The sequence below is a fragment of the Drosophila rhopaloa genome, unplaced genomic scaffold (assembly GCF_018152115.1).
Source record: "Drosophila rhopaloa isolate 14029-0021.01 unplaced genomic scaffold, ASM1815211v1 contig_115, whole genome shotgun sequence".
Classification (NCBI taxonomy): domain Eukaryota; kingdom Metazoa; phylum Arthropoda; class Insecta; order Diptera; family Drosophilidae; genus Drosophila; species Drosophila rhopaloa.
In genome coordinates this window covers 18,271,702-18,286,935 of record NW_025334990.1, presented here as the reverse complement: position 1 = coordinate 18,286,935, position 15,234 = coordinate 18,271,702, and the positions used below count along the sequence as shown (strand labels likewise).

Genomic DNA, 15,234 nt, shown 5'->3' with positions numbered 1-15,234 from the left:
TTAATTAATGAACCTCGGTGGTAACTGTCTAGGCGTACGTAAAACTCAATGTGGTCTCTGCTCGACTAAACTCCTTTTGATTTCCTCACACTCACTTCACACAGACACACCCGATTTTCTTTGGTAGAATTCTCGAAACACTTGGCTTGCTGGATTATCCAGAGAAATATTACTGTATTGTTTGGCTAAAGCTGTTCTTGTGTATGGAATAAACTATATATATATGTCAATATCAATTATACCCACTAGAGTTAAGCGCTTTTCGTAATGTTATCAAAGAAAATGCTTCGAACCATTTTAAGTTTTTGCCAACATTTTGCTCTATTTTAATCTTAAACTCTCTTTCAAGCAACTTTATATCTCTATCTTTTAGATGTTACTCTCACAACCTCAAGATTTTCAGTCTTAATGTATCTCTATCACTAGCATGATCCTTGAATCAGTCGGTCCTCCGATATAATCCCAACTCAACTTGAAGCTTTTCTTTGAGTTCATTACAAAAAGTTTGAGCGTCGCCAAAGAAACAGTAATGTCGTCTCTTTCGACCATACACTACCTCTCTCTTTCGTTCGCCCGTTGAAAGCGCTCGTCTTTCTCCTCCTCGGAGAAATTGTCGGGGGAAAGTACGCTGCTGTGCGACCTGATCATGTAATTTCTTTTCAGTTACCTTCATTTAGTTGGCCTTTCTTGTGTTTACTTTGATTTAATATCGTTCTTCATGATTTTTGAGACTTTTCGATTGGAGCGTAATTTGTAATTTTTCAGCATGTGCTCAATGAAACAGAACTTTTTTGTAGCAAGTATTCCGATATGACTATGAGTATGAATATCAAGCAGTGACGTTGCAAGTGGCTGTCTCTTTCTACCCTCTATATATGTATCTCTCTCGCTCGCTCTCGAGACCGATATAATACTACTCGTACATTGCGTTTGTTCACATACATATATAACTCGTGTATGGCTTCTGAGGCATGTGGTATGATGGTAAAGCTATACGAAAGCACTTCTAAGGTAAGCTGGTGCACCGCCCCAATATCCGAGCTTTTGTTTACTCCCCTAATGGTATTACGATTATATCTGAAGACTGATACCTGCTATATAGATGCTAAGTATGTTTAAAGTTAACCTTATTTGTTTCGGTAGACTTCTCGTTTGTCGTTTAACCGCTTCGATCGGTGGAGCTAAGAAAGATCGGAGATCGAAGTTATAAAGAAGTTATTGGGTAATTCGATCGGGCATCCAATCTCCTTAGCTCCACCAAGACACACACATACATATACAATACATTTGTGCTCCAGAAAATGTTATTAACATGACTTCTTTTTTTTTTCTTTTCAAACGAATTTTTTCTTTCTTTTTCGTAACAGCAGGATATCAAAAAGATCCGCAATGTAAAATGTTTGACTGTTTGCTGAACATAGAGGAGACTATACTCCATATGATACCTAACCAACACGCACACACCCACACATACACAACACACTATCACACCCAAAAACACACACCTAAATACACACACTTAGTTAGCAAGTTTGTAGTGCGAGATGCTTTCTAGGTGAAGTTGCTTTTGAAGGCACTGCGAAACGCTTGAGAACGAGAACATCTAAAACCAAATAGAATACCGCTTCAACTTTTCCTGCGCTGGAAGAACCAGAGTCTATAGCCCAGTCACACACACCCAAAAAGACACCCAAAAACACACACACACCCCAAAAAATAAAACAAACACTACAACTACAAGGCAAACTGGTAAACCCAAAGAATTTAGTGAAAGTTTTCTTGCGTTTCCCTTTGAAATTTGATGCTCCTATTGCAAACCCCTATATTTATCCGTACATGTATCTATCTACCATATTTGATTGACTTTTGCAGGCTTGTTTGTATGTATGTAGTAAGTATTTGCCTTGTTTCTGTGTGATGTCCTGTGAGGAGCGATTGTCCCCTGCTTGATAACCGAACCGAGCTTACCCTCTTTTTTTCTCTCATTTTCAGCATTTACGGCTGACGCAGTAACAAGTTTGAAATGCGCTTCAAAAATTGTGAATAGCTGCTGCTGCCAAATGAGTTTTAATTTGTTAACTATTTAATATGCCTTTTATTTGATTACTCATCTTTTTTCTGCATTTTTCAGTTTGCCGCTTAGCCTGCGCTTCATAGCCGTTTTCATTTTAGTTTAATCCCTTTATTTGCAGCGTCGACTAACCGCCCAAGCCCCCAAAAAGTATGCTACTGTTTTATAATTTGCTAATTTGCCTGCTGCTGCTGCCATCGAGCTTAAAAACCAAACCAAACCAAACCAAAACTGAACCGAACCCGAACTAATCTACGATAGGTTTAAGTGCGTTTGCCTTTTTGCATATGCGAACAACAAAGCCAGAGATCCGAAAAAACTTTTCCGCCAGCAACAAGTTAATTACACAATGTGTGGGGGTCGGGGTGAGGGGGTTGTGGTCTGAAAGGGCGAAAAAGCCGTAATTACAGCACGAAAACATTGTTATTTTAATGGGGGCGTGGTGTCACACATTTACATTTATTAACTCGTGTCCCGTGTGGCGCCCAAAACTTTATTCTCACCTCTTTTGCAAAGTTTTTTTCCCGAGGCTTTCACTTTATTTGCATAATTCGAAATCAGGGACAGCTAACGAGGTAGAAGATAGGACCAAATCCGACCAACATACGGGACAATTTCGGTTTAACACCAGACAGAATCTTGTTTTTCGCATATGCAGCTTAAGCTTAATTTTAAGACTTTAATTCAAACTTATTTATTTTCATTTTTTCAATGGATCTACGAACAACATAATTATTTACTCTAATTTTTCTACCTTTTTTACATGCTAACACACATGCGCAAAAAATCAACAATATATAATATTTAAAACATGAAAACAATGTTCTCACCATTTGCATGCAACTCAAACAAAAACGATACCAAATGTTTATATCTATTTAATTTATGAATAACAACAATCACGCACGGATTTGGATCGAAAAACAAACGCTGCATGGAAAACCAACAAAACCTGAAATTTAAATTATTATGTGTATTTTTGTGTCCACATATTTTCATTTTTATTCTTATTTCACCGAACCACATTTACCAACACCCCCGCTCATATTTCTCTATAAATATTTGTCTCTTAACGCATATTTGATTTGAGGCATGTTTTTTTTGGCTTTTTGGCCAAATGAATTTGGCCTCATAGCGAGTCCGAAAATACCCTTGAACGCTTCCTGTGTCATCTACACGGATGCCAGTGGCCAGGTACAGTCTGCCCTGGCTATCGGCGCCATCCGTGGGCTTCCTGCATGAGCGCTTGCCCCTGTCCCATGATCATTTGTATTCTTTTCAACCCTTTAACCAGCCCCGAAATGGAAATAAAACACGACTAGAGCAGCAAGTATTAGCTGAGACAACTTCTTCCCCGGTAAAATTGTACACCCAGAAGGGCAGGAGGGGCAGTCGTGGGGGGGGGAGGGGATTTGGGCCGTTGAGTTAATCAAATTAAATGCGCTGCCGCTCCTCAGACAAGAACCAACAATCAAACAAACAAACAGGGCCAAAGGCGCGGCCACGAGACGATGACGTTGACTCGGTGATGTCAGGATCTATGGCTATGGCTGTATATGCGACATGAGCTGGACACACCTCGGGGTGTCATAGCTGTTAGCAGTTGTTTGTTTACCCAACACCCACCCATACACACCCACACCCACACCCATGCCATACACACCAAACCACCCATCCACCCACCCACTACACGCACCTGAGATGTTACCACTTATATAAACTGTGTATTCTCTCTATATATATTTCGATATCGTAGCCCAACCGGAGAGGGGCCTCATGTACACTCAGTGTCCGATGCTAGTGAACGGCACCTTTTACATAATTAGGTATGCATAGGTCGAATCGATTCCCCCTTTTTTAAATCCTGGTTAAATTCCCGACGAGCTTCCTGGCTTAGCTGTGTGCTTAGCTTTTGCCTTAGCTTCAGCTTTTCGTGTGCCTCGGTTATGGCGACTTTTGGCGAGGATCGAAGAAGCTTTGAGGCTTTAACTTTGAGTTCAGCTTGGCAGCTTTTGATTTTCCCCCTCTTTGGTTTCCGTGTCGCACTCGTAGGGCTGCGGCCCCCCAAAAAATAAAAATAAAAGAGGCCTCGATGTGATGGTAAAGAAATTAACCCCACCTTTTACGATCTCTCTTTCTCTTCTCTCTTCTCTTTTCTTATATTTCTAGTGCCGCCTATTAGGATATGTAATTGTTACCGCCTAGTACAGCCCCAATAGAACCTAAGCAAAAGCAATCAGATTGATCAAATCAGAGATCAGAGCATTTTTGAGTTCCCTAACAGACATACGAGTGAGTCCATCCATAGATAGCTCTTTGGGGCGCTTCGCTTTCGGAGCTTCTTTAGCTTTTCTTGGCCCAGTTTCTGTTGATCGAATACTTGCTGCTTCCACAGAGTGTTTTATTTCGTGGCATCCTTTATTTCTCAGCTATGCGTTTAAGTTCCACACACGCACACACACACACACAAGATATTACCCCGCAGATCCCATCAAAAGACAGAAATGAACAATTGCGAGGAACACACTATGATTCAGAACCCTTTCGATTCATTTGCAATGCCATTTTATGATTTGACTCTTCCGCCTTTTTTTTAGATTATTTAAGTCGAAGAGAAAACTAGCTTAACATACGAGTATCTATATTAAATGTATCATGTGAAACCGATAAGAACGTTCGAGACATACCTATACCCACATATCTAGTTAGCTCTATTAACTACGACTAACATCTGGAACTCCACCAACATCAAGCAATTGTAAAACCGAAACCGAAACCGTATTTATTCTAACCAACCATTAACCATTCTAGTGAACCATTTCAATATTATAAGATATAACTAATTTGTGCTCTTTTTCTTTTCTTTTTTCTGCTCTTCTCTTTTTTTCGAAACTGAAAACCGATGATAAATATAAAAAAATCCAATCCCCAACCAAAAAAAAACCCGAATCACACAAAAAAACCCACAAACTCTTTTTGATTTCCTGAATTGGTTTCCGTTTGCATCCTGCCATACCCAAAAAAAAAAACCACAAAACAAAAACTATGTCTGAACACACAACAAACTCTCATGCCCAATATAGTTACTGGACACCCTCCCGGTGTGCCAAGATTTTAATAGATCTATGTGCAGTCGGTTAAATTGTAGATTCGTTCATTTAACTGAAGGTAAGTGCATGTGCCTAAGTTTCTTCCTTTTCCTCAGTTTTCTTTATCTTTCTATATGTTCCCCTCCTTTTCTTCCGTTTCCCACTCTTGGGTTTAGTTCTAAATCTATATCTAAACGCTTTTAGTGCTTCCTTCTCCTAGACATTGTTGAGATGATTTCCGATTTAATCCTAAGTTGTAGTTAGGAGAACACCACAAGTTATTCTGTTTAGTTTTGCTCAATTGGCTGCGAATATGATTTGAGAGCAACGGTTGACTATTTTCGTGATTAAATTGTTTACAACTATTTTAAGTTTGGCTTTCTGTCAGGATAATTACACACACAAAAATACACAGAAGTATGAAATATTGTAAAGAACATTTTCGAGCCAAATGCGAGAGGTTTTGTTTTCAGGCAGCTAAATCTGAAGCAAAGTCTTCACCCCTCACTTTCATAAGAACTCATGTAAAATTGTGTGAAAGTCAGCTGCAGTAAAGATCACTTGATTTGATTACCGAGAAACTTGAACAATGAATTTTTGGAAGAGCTTTCACTGTTTTCTACTGCCAAACCAACCTACTATAACCCGATAACAACCGACTTACTAACGCCCCGCTCTCTCTCTTTCTATCCCCGCTTTCCGATCCGATCCGATCTGATATGCAGATGACAAGGTCGAGGTGATTGATCAACGTGTTGCTGTCTGCCGCGATCACGCCAACAGCCAGTGCCGCCGCAAGCAGTGTAAATACTACCACATACCGATTGTCCTGCCGCCGGCCAACATCATGGCGGCCATGATCACCAGTCCCAGTGACCAGCAGCCAGCTGTGCCGGTGGCCACAACAGCAGCCAATCCGGCGGCAGCAGCAACAGCCGGCTTCAACGGCGCCAGCAACTTGATCATCATCGAGCCGCAGCAGCAACAGCAACAGCAGCAGCAGCCGCCGCAGCAGCAACAGTTCAGCTACCACAGCAACAGCAGCAATAACAACTACTACCACAGCAACGCCAGCAAGCAGGCAGCACACGCCAGCAACATGTATCAACAGCAGCACCAGCAGCAACAGCAGCATCAACAGCAGCAACACCTGCAGCAGCAACACGCGCAACAGCAACCACACATCACCTACCACTGCAGTTCGCCGTACTCCCCCTCGTCGGCCTCCTCCTCGTCCTCCTGCTCGATAGCCACCTCGCCCACCCTCTCGTCGGCCACCACGCTGTCCACCACCTCGACGGCCACGATGCCCACCCCGCAGCAACAGTACCCGGGCCCCGCTGCCACGGCCACCTTTCTGAAGGCCCCGGCCTACTACACCGATGCCACGCCCACTCTGGTGCTGAGCAGCGACTACAACTCCAACTGCATCCCCATCCAGGCGACGCCGTTCATCTCGCTGCAGGCCGCCCCGCAGCAACATCTGCTGAAGTACACCACCCAGGCGCCGCCGCCGCAGCAGCACGCCTTCGTGGGGCACCACTACCAGACGCAGATGGGGCAGGTGGTGGCCACCACAGTGGCAGCCCTACCGGCCACCACAATCACCGTGGCGCCGGCAACGGTGGCGTCTCCATCGAGTTGCATCTAGAAGAAGGGGTTACTCAATCTGCCGGAGGGGGCAGCTCTAGCTCTGTTCATTTTCCCAGAAACGTATATTAAGTCATAAGGGTGGGTCTCCTACGAAATCACCAGAGATTTGAAAACAATAGTTAAGGTATCTACAAGAAAGCTGGAAAATACTGGAACTATACCATTGGAAAATACTTTGTAGTGACAAAGTTTCTAGAGATTGTTTTAAAGATATCCTGTTTATAGTGATCAAAATTAAAAATTCAAAGAGAATGCATACCTTGATTAGAGTTTTCAAATCTCCAGCGATTTCAGGAACTCGCCTCCTAGGGTTTTTATTAAAAGTTTGCCACCTACCTAATTCATTGGAATACTCGTTTTTGTCAACTCCACTTCACCTAGATACTTACTCCTCACAACCTAAGCCACACAATACGTATACCAATCATGAATACCCAAAGCGATGCTCTTCACAAGTCTCCAAGCTGAATTGAAAGAAATCAAAAAGCAAAGGCAGAACTTGTCTAAAAAGGTCTATGCTAAAGAGAACTTTAAACAATCACATTCTATGAAACACAAACATTAATACACAAAGCAGTAATAGAAGTTTTTGATGAAAATTAAAGGTTGATACGAACTATTTACAAAAATAAGAACAAAATAAGTACTATTGGGGGAAGAGAAGAATAAACTCTTCAGAACTTTTTCGTACGTATGGCAAGACTTTAAGGTGTAAGCATCCGAATTGCACATGAAGTGACATGCATTAGAGGGAAACTATTGAGTGACGACTCTACAATATTACAAAACCATAACAAAAGAGTAAAAACGAAAAAAAAAGAGTGTTGTTAAATGCAAAAAGAAACAAAAGAAAATTAGCAATTAAAAATTGAACTTAATATTACAAGAGAATGAAAAATGGAGGAGAGCGCAGTTGCATTAAAATTAGTTACAAACTATTTTAAACTCTAGTGTTCCATATTTCAATGCAAATAAAAAAATACAAATACAAGTGAATAAAGAAAGGTACATAAAAGTGGATAAACATTTAGTGAGGAGTGTTAATATTAGCTAAGGTTAAGCCTGAAAAACAGTTCTCCATGGCAAATAGTCAAAATTAATCAAAAACAGAATCTACATAGGCCATAGATAAGCAGCAAGAACAACTAATAATAAACACATAACAATAACAATAATAATAACGATAACGAGGATGAAAATTAAGATGAAGATGAAAAAAGTACAGTCACGTCCTATTTTTGCAACAACGATTTACTACAAGCGAGAGGCAAACGATACGGAGATTTTATTAAGCAAAAAGCAGAGATCAGATACAGAAAACAGAGTACAGAAACCATAATCCTTTTTTACATTTTATAATAACGATCAATATAAATCAGCAGAACTACAGCAAGAGAAATCATATTTTTGTATACAAAAGGAAGCATCAAAAATAACACTGATAAACAAAATCGAGATGAGGTAAACAACAAGAAATTTAATCAAATCTAAAGGAATAAGCATTTTTTGCAACAACAAACAAAGACGGAGACTTTTTTAAAGTGTATAATTAACCACTCATTTAGCTGAATTCTCTAGTAAATGAAAATAACACAACCAGCTCACACAGAAATCGAAATTAAACCGTACTATATCTTCCTATGTAATAAAGATTTGTGACTTGGTTTTTTTATACACTCAAGAGCGTATTTGGAACACACAGAATAACAATTACAATAAATTGCAGAATGGAAACTACTTATTATATACAAAATATATATTACATATATTTATGTCTGTACACGTATAAATATATACATTAACACAAATATATTGATTATATATATATATATATATATTTATTAAAGGCAACTAAACATGAAATGTGATCTTTTAAAGAAACAAAATGTAAAAGAAAAACAAAGAAATATAATAATTTAACGAAGCAGACAGAATTGGATAAAGGTAAAATGGAATTAAAGTAAAACGAACTAGCAATCGATTACCAGAGCCATTGCAAGCAGAATAGTTAAACGTAATTTTAAACTGGTTCCATCTCGAGGCAAGCGTAGGAATATCTCCATTCAATAACGATAACACCAATAATACTCGACATCTAGCTAATAATTGTTCAACAATATCAGATTTATCTCCATATACATTTAAGGGCTGGCTATAATATACGGAAATTTGTTTTCTCATGACTATCACTATCACTACTATCTTACCTACTCTCCATACACCTGAGTTCCTTTTTCTCTATCTAACACTCGGATACCGACTCCAGCACCTTAACCTAACCACTCGTAGTCGTAGTACTAGACTTCAGCTCGCTCTCTTCGAAGCCTCCGCAAAACTTACTCGATCACACGAAAGTCGAATCTTTCCCGTACTCCAAATAAGAATGCCTAATAAGTTTCCGTCCATTATAATCAGACCTTAAATCTATGTGCAACGTCAGAAAATGAATGTGGAACAGTTGTAAAAGAATAACATAAAATTAACTAAAGTAAACAAGTAAATTAAATGATAAATTATAAACACACATACACGTAGATTCTCAAACTAAAAACTCGATGACATTTTAACAGTTACTAACATTTATTATAACAAAATGACAAAATGAGTAATACAATAAGCTGCAAAATGGCAAACAAAAATCAATGAGTTTTGTGTAAAAAAATCAATGTTCTTAAAAGAAAAAATTTCAAAAATGACAAAAAAATATATTAAAAAACCAATAAGTGGAAATGAGAAATCCTAGTTACTAAGCAAACTAACTACAAACGTATAGACACTATAGAATCATTGTACCATAAGAGATTTCAGCGGAATTTTGTTCGACTTGACATCTCCTCTAGTATGTGTAGACTGGCATGTAGCTCGACTACATGGCCGCGCATGTAGAATAGCACGAGTTTGTAAACTAGAAACGAAACTTTTATTTGCCTTAACATCAAACCAATATATATACCAAGGTATACATTGATTTCGATGCGATCCTTTCAACCTTTTGAATAGTTTCGAATTGTTTCGGAAACCAATTTCACTCGACGCTTGTACATGGCGCTCCAAAAAAAACAAACAGAAACTAAATAATACCAGAAAATATTTCTGAATCGAAGGGAAAATGGATTAATGTAGTTATGTCTAGAGTCTCCTTCATTGTAAGTCATAGTTATTATTGTTAATTTTAATTTATATTTACACATATATATTAGATCATTATGATTATTAATTGTGAATATGATGTGATGTGTTTATTGAAAGAAAAAACAAAAATGAAACTAAAACAAAAACAAAAATACAATTACTGAATGTTGCAACGTAAAGAAAACTAAATGTATTGCATTGCATCCCTGTGAGAAGAGGAGTGAAGGGAAATTACGAGAAACCTTATCGAGAATGTGAGGGAAAATCAATTTTACTCTACTTCAGATGATAATGTAAGCGTAATGTTAAATTACCCTTTGATACTGTAAGTAGTTATTCATTTTTGTCAGGTGATATCAACGAATTTTTCGATATGTTCTTCAGGCGGGACTCACTCCCTGCCCCACCCTACCCCTATTGCCCCAATCTCTATATTGTTTGTAATTGAGTTAAGTTTCCGATATTATTTCTTCGTCTTTTGTCGTTTTTTGTTTTGTGATATTCGCGGAAAGGGAAGAAGTCGACGGAATAATTGTTGTTCGTTGTTTATATTTTGTGTTCATATATATTTTTGTAGTTTGTTTTATTTTTTATAAATATACATTGTATTAAACATATATTAAATATACATTAATGAACTAGTATATACAACTTAACTATACACATATACAAATAAAGATGAATTGAAATAATAGATTGTAAGGTATGGAGTTTTTGGCAGAAACCACAAGAAACCCACAAAAGTAAAACTGAACGAAAGAGAACAAGTTTTGGGCAACGACTCTGACGAATGATAATTGATAGCGATGATACATATACTCCTAATTAAAAAATAAAGCAAAACACAAAAAAATGAAAATTTTTTGAAAATATTTAATAAACAAATCATTATTACCTATTATTATTATATTTATTATTATAATGAAACAACAAATTTAGTTATTATTCATGTAAAGAACGAACCAGGAAGGCAAAGCAAAGCGAAAACAAATCTTGCGAAATGCAACAACAACAACGAGCAGAAGAAAGTTGAAGAGTAATATGATGAAAATGAATAAGATGCTGGCAAGTGAGAAAGATGATGAAGAATGAAATTATATTGATAAAGAAAATACAACATTTAACGTTATTTAGCAGTAAATGGGAAAAAATTAAAACAAAACATGAGAACAACAAACATCAATGAACAACAACAAAACAATGAAATACAATAAAACACAAGAAATAAATTACAAAAAAAAAAACATGGTCCTTCTTCTTTGTGGAATTTTCGGATGAGCGTTGGAGTATCTCTTATTAAAGGGTTATGGAAATGGAGAGGAATGCATATATCCTCTCCTAAAATTCTCACATCCCAGATGCATTATTTCTGCTTAACCGCAGAGCCGGAAAACAAAAGGAGGCCAAGTCGACAAAGGGAACTTGGCTCAAATTTGCTTTCCCTTTTGCGGGGGTGGTGGAAAACTAAGCGTATGCATGCACACGTAAATTCCCCAAGTGCCAGTGCAGAAAAACTACAAAAAAGTGTAGGAAAAATGGGGAAAAACTAGGGGAGGAGCAAACGACATGAACCTGGCACATGGCAGTGAAAAATGTGCAAAAAAGTGAAAAGAGTGTGGGCGGACGGGGCAAAAAGAAACTTTGCCACTGCCTGCAATTTTCCTCTGCATTTTTCCTTGCAACTTCGCATCCCACCTCCACCACCCCCTCCACCCACTCACACACACACACACACGTGCGTATGGAATGGCACGTAAGTTGTCTATTTCACACACCAACGCGCCTCGCATCGCTGGCAAGGAGCAAACGGAGAAAATGGCATCTGCGAGGGTCCTTCTTCGGGGACTCCCCTTTCGATGACTTGGTGGCCATATGGCGTCGTAACTGTTGCAATTAGTTGGCAGCGGACACAAAATATTGCCCCCCAGCCACTCACTTGGTGAGGCAAGGTCCCTGCCCCATCCTTTATTCCTAACAACGCCAAAGTGTAATTAATGGCTGCGGATTATTGATATCGAAAAAGGTGAAAATGGTCGAGTTGATAGTGCCACAATGTTGAAAAATGGCCAAAGATTATAACTCAACTGGAGGGCAGGCCAAGATGCTGAAATGGAAATTCCTCTCGGTTTTTCTTTGAGGTAACATTATTACAAGTATTTTGATGTGGTAAGTTACCCATTAAACAAAGCTTTAAATTTGCCAGCTATTACCATAGGTTATAGGTACCATTAACTTGAACATTTTTAACCTGAAGTTGCAATTTAACTTCCAGCTACCTCTTTAACATTCACCACAGTTGCTCGCCAGTTTGCTATTATTAACTTTCCGACAAGATCTGCATATTTTTGGAGCTAGCACCTGGCCTCTCCATTTGCCTGCTGCTATCTGCCATTCTTTGGGGATTATCCCTCATATCGCTCGGGCTTCAATTGGCCGCACTATCAGCCCGGAGAACATCCATTAGGGCAAGTGGGGTTACACGGTCATGGCATACAAATTAACACAGAAATTGCTTTATTATCAGGCGCACCCAACTGCCACGCCCCCGCCCACACAGCCGCCCCTTATCAGGAGGCCATTGACAATGTGTGTGCGATATGGATGTGCTCGGGGTACTTGGGATATATGTATATGGGCGCAAGGCGGGCACTTTCGCATGATGTTGTTAATGATAATGCCGCTCCAAAGTGTCCTGCCTGTCAGTGAGTTGCCCACCCGAACCCTTTCTCCTGGAAGGACATTCCTCCCCCCATCCCCCCATCGCAACCCAAGGAGGGGGGATGGATGTTGGCTAGCTGACGTTGATGAGACATGTGGTGCGGTCGTTTTTGTTGCTACCACCGCTGCTGCCGGGCATCGTAAAAATCATTTCCCGTCGTACATAACACGTAACGTGGCGTTTATGTTTACGTCTCGTTGTCGCTGACGTTGTCCTCGCCACACACACGCACACCCTCAAACACACCCACTCGCACACCCAGGACATGAAAATTTAATTGTCGCTTAAAGTGTGTTTAAAAGGGAGTGGGAGAAAGCTCATTAAATTAATTTAATCACGTTAATTAAAAATTTCTCCAGCCAGCGCGAGTGGGCGAGCAAGATCCGTTTGTTTTGAGTAAAATTTAATAGTGTCAAGCAAAATATTTACACAGCACGTACACCTTGCACACCTGAAGGCCAATGGATACAGGACAATGAGCAGCCCAGTCCCCCTTTTCTCCCGGTCGCTCCAGGATATCCCGTGGCATCCACACTTGTTGTTCAGCAATTTACGTGTCAATAAACGTCCTTGGGGGGATTAGTAATAATTTAAAGGGTCCATTCCCCAAAGGTTAAGAATATTAAATCGATGGATAATGGGGAACAACAGTTGTTAGGTTAACAGATTTTCGGAGTCCGTACACAGGAAGAAAACTTAAATATATATTTATTGGTTAGCCAAAAATGATCGAACAACTTTTTCTTTACCCCTGTAAAATTGGAATCAGTACTGAATATTTACTTGATTTTTTTTTAATATTAAAAAGATTTCTCATACATTTTCATTTTATACGAATTATAAGTCATATAAAAATATTTTCAAATATGTTAAAAGTCTACGATTTGCAGCAGTTCTATTAGATTTTAAAAGTGCAGTTCAGGCAACTGCAACTATGCAAGACCTCAAAACTTCCCAGTCATCTTGAGATACAACCCCAAACTTGTATCCCTATCTGCCACTGCAGACGCTTTTCATCGCTGCTTAATAAAAATTAACTGGTAATTATGTTTCAACTGGCACAACGCCCAAGCAGAATGGGAAGTAAAAGTGCCCAAGTGGTCGGGACCACCGCAAACTTAATTTCTGCGCTAACCAAACGCTTCAATTAACAAGAACAACAAGTTCTGGGGCAATGGCCAGGACCACGACCACGAAAACGACTTCTTCCACCAGTGCCGACTCCCATGCACCACTAAATTTCGTTAAGTTTTAGGCAAACTTTTTTGGTAGCACAAACTTATTGTGAGAGGGGGAGGGAGGGGGCAAAGGTATGGCTCATGAAAAATTTAACCAGCCAGCAAAAGGGAGTCGAGAAACTTAAATTTTATTGCCTATAAGGACGCATTAACTTATGCCAGAGTGTGGGCGGAAGTGGATCTTGGCTTAGGCGGAAACGGAAGTGGAGGTGGGAGAAAAGAGGGCGACAAATGTGCGTGCGTAATTTATTCGAAAGCTGAAGGTCTGGAAAGAAGGACAAATTCCAAGCCAAGAGTACGATGGCATAAATTGAAGTTCGGGTTTTTTAGCCAACACCTGCACTTTTTGTGGCTTTGCGGTTTCATTGTTTTGCGGCCGACAAAACTTTTCCCTATTGATCAGCACAAAAATTTGCTCCTAATTGAAATGTTGCCAAAGTAAATCTTTGCTTCTCTCCGAAAATCCCTCAAGGTGCTTTATATTAGAGCGGCTTTTACAACTTTTTGATTGAGCTTATAGTTTGAATTGAGCCAAACCACTTTACTTAATAAATAAGTAAATACTTGGGCAGCAAGGCTAAGCAGTGGGTTTATTGCAGAGATCATTAGGGAAAGTTCTACCAAAGGATTCAAGGGTTCTCTAGATGCACAGAAAAAAAATCGTATCTAAAATGATAACAGATATATTTGGAAACTATATTTAAAAAGAAAACATCAATGGAATTTCGATATTCCGACCATTTCACTTTTCCTGGAGTTATGTTAAAACTAGATTTAAATTCTGAGCTTTAAAAAATCGCAGTACTTGGTGTTTATCTGATAGATAATGAATAATACTACTAAAAATCGAAATAGTCTGAGAATGGCTAAAACAATTTTGCACCAGGGAAATTTAATCATTTTTATACTGCACCTTGGGGCACTTTTACTTTTGCCACGGCACCTAACCTTTCCCCCTTTTCGAAGGCCCCTGCGCAATATATAATTGCTGCCACCGCTTGCAACGTCTACACAACTTTGTCTGACCATAAATTTGCATTCCTGCTCCTTGGTTCCTTTTACTCGCTTCTTACCTTTTTGCCAGGGGAACTAGAAATATGGCCACTTGGCTTGGGGAATGGGGGAAGGGGAAGGGGGATGGCCCCCCCAGCAAAGGTGGACATAAAGTTTGCTTAGCAAAATTGCCGAGGCCGCATGTACATAAAAGTGTATGGGTGGGGGCACCGATATATAACAAAAATGCATTGCGAATAAACAAGCGACCTGTGAGTAATGTGGTGTGATACGAGAATTGCACTGATTTAGTGCCCGAAATTTGCCGGGCCATTTGTT

General features: G+C 39.3%; 1 protein-coding gene across 9 annotated transcripts in view; it reads left to right on the top strand.

The window, feature by feature from the left end:
* LOC108051185 (protein muscleblind) overlaps positions 1-7,931 on the top strand; it is a 160,931-nt gene extending 153,000 nt beyond the window's left edge. For 3 of the 9 annotated variants that reach the window (XM_017133190.2, XM_017133194.2, XM_017133193.2), the window contains 3 exons: positions 3,207-3,265; positions 5,155-5,239; positions 5,886-7,931. In XM_017133190.2, coding sequence (XP_016988679.2) covers positions 3,207-3,265; positions 5,155-5,239; positions 5,886-6,811 — 1,070 coding nt within the window. In that variant the 3' untranslated portion in view covers positions 6,812-7,931. Of the gene's footprint in view, positions 1-3,206; positions 3,266-3,827; positions 3,898-4,240; positions 4,346-5,154; positions 5,240-5,885 lie in introns of those variants that run through there. The other 6 variants (XM_017133191.2, XM_017133192.2, XM_017133195.2 and 3 more) reach the window with 4 other exon arrangements.
* Positions 7,932-15,234: the final 7,303 nt, after the last annotated feature.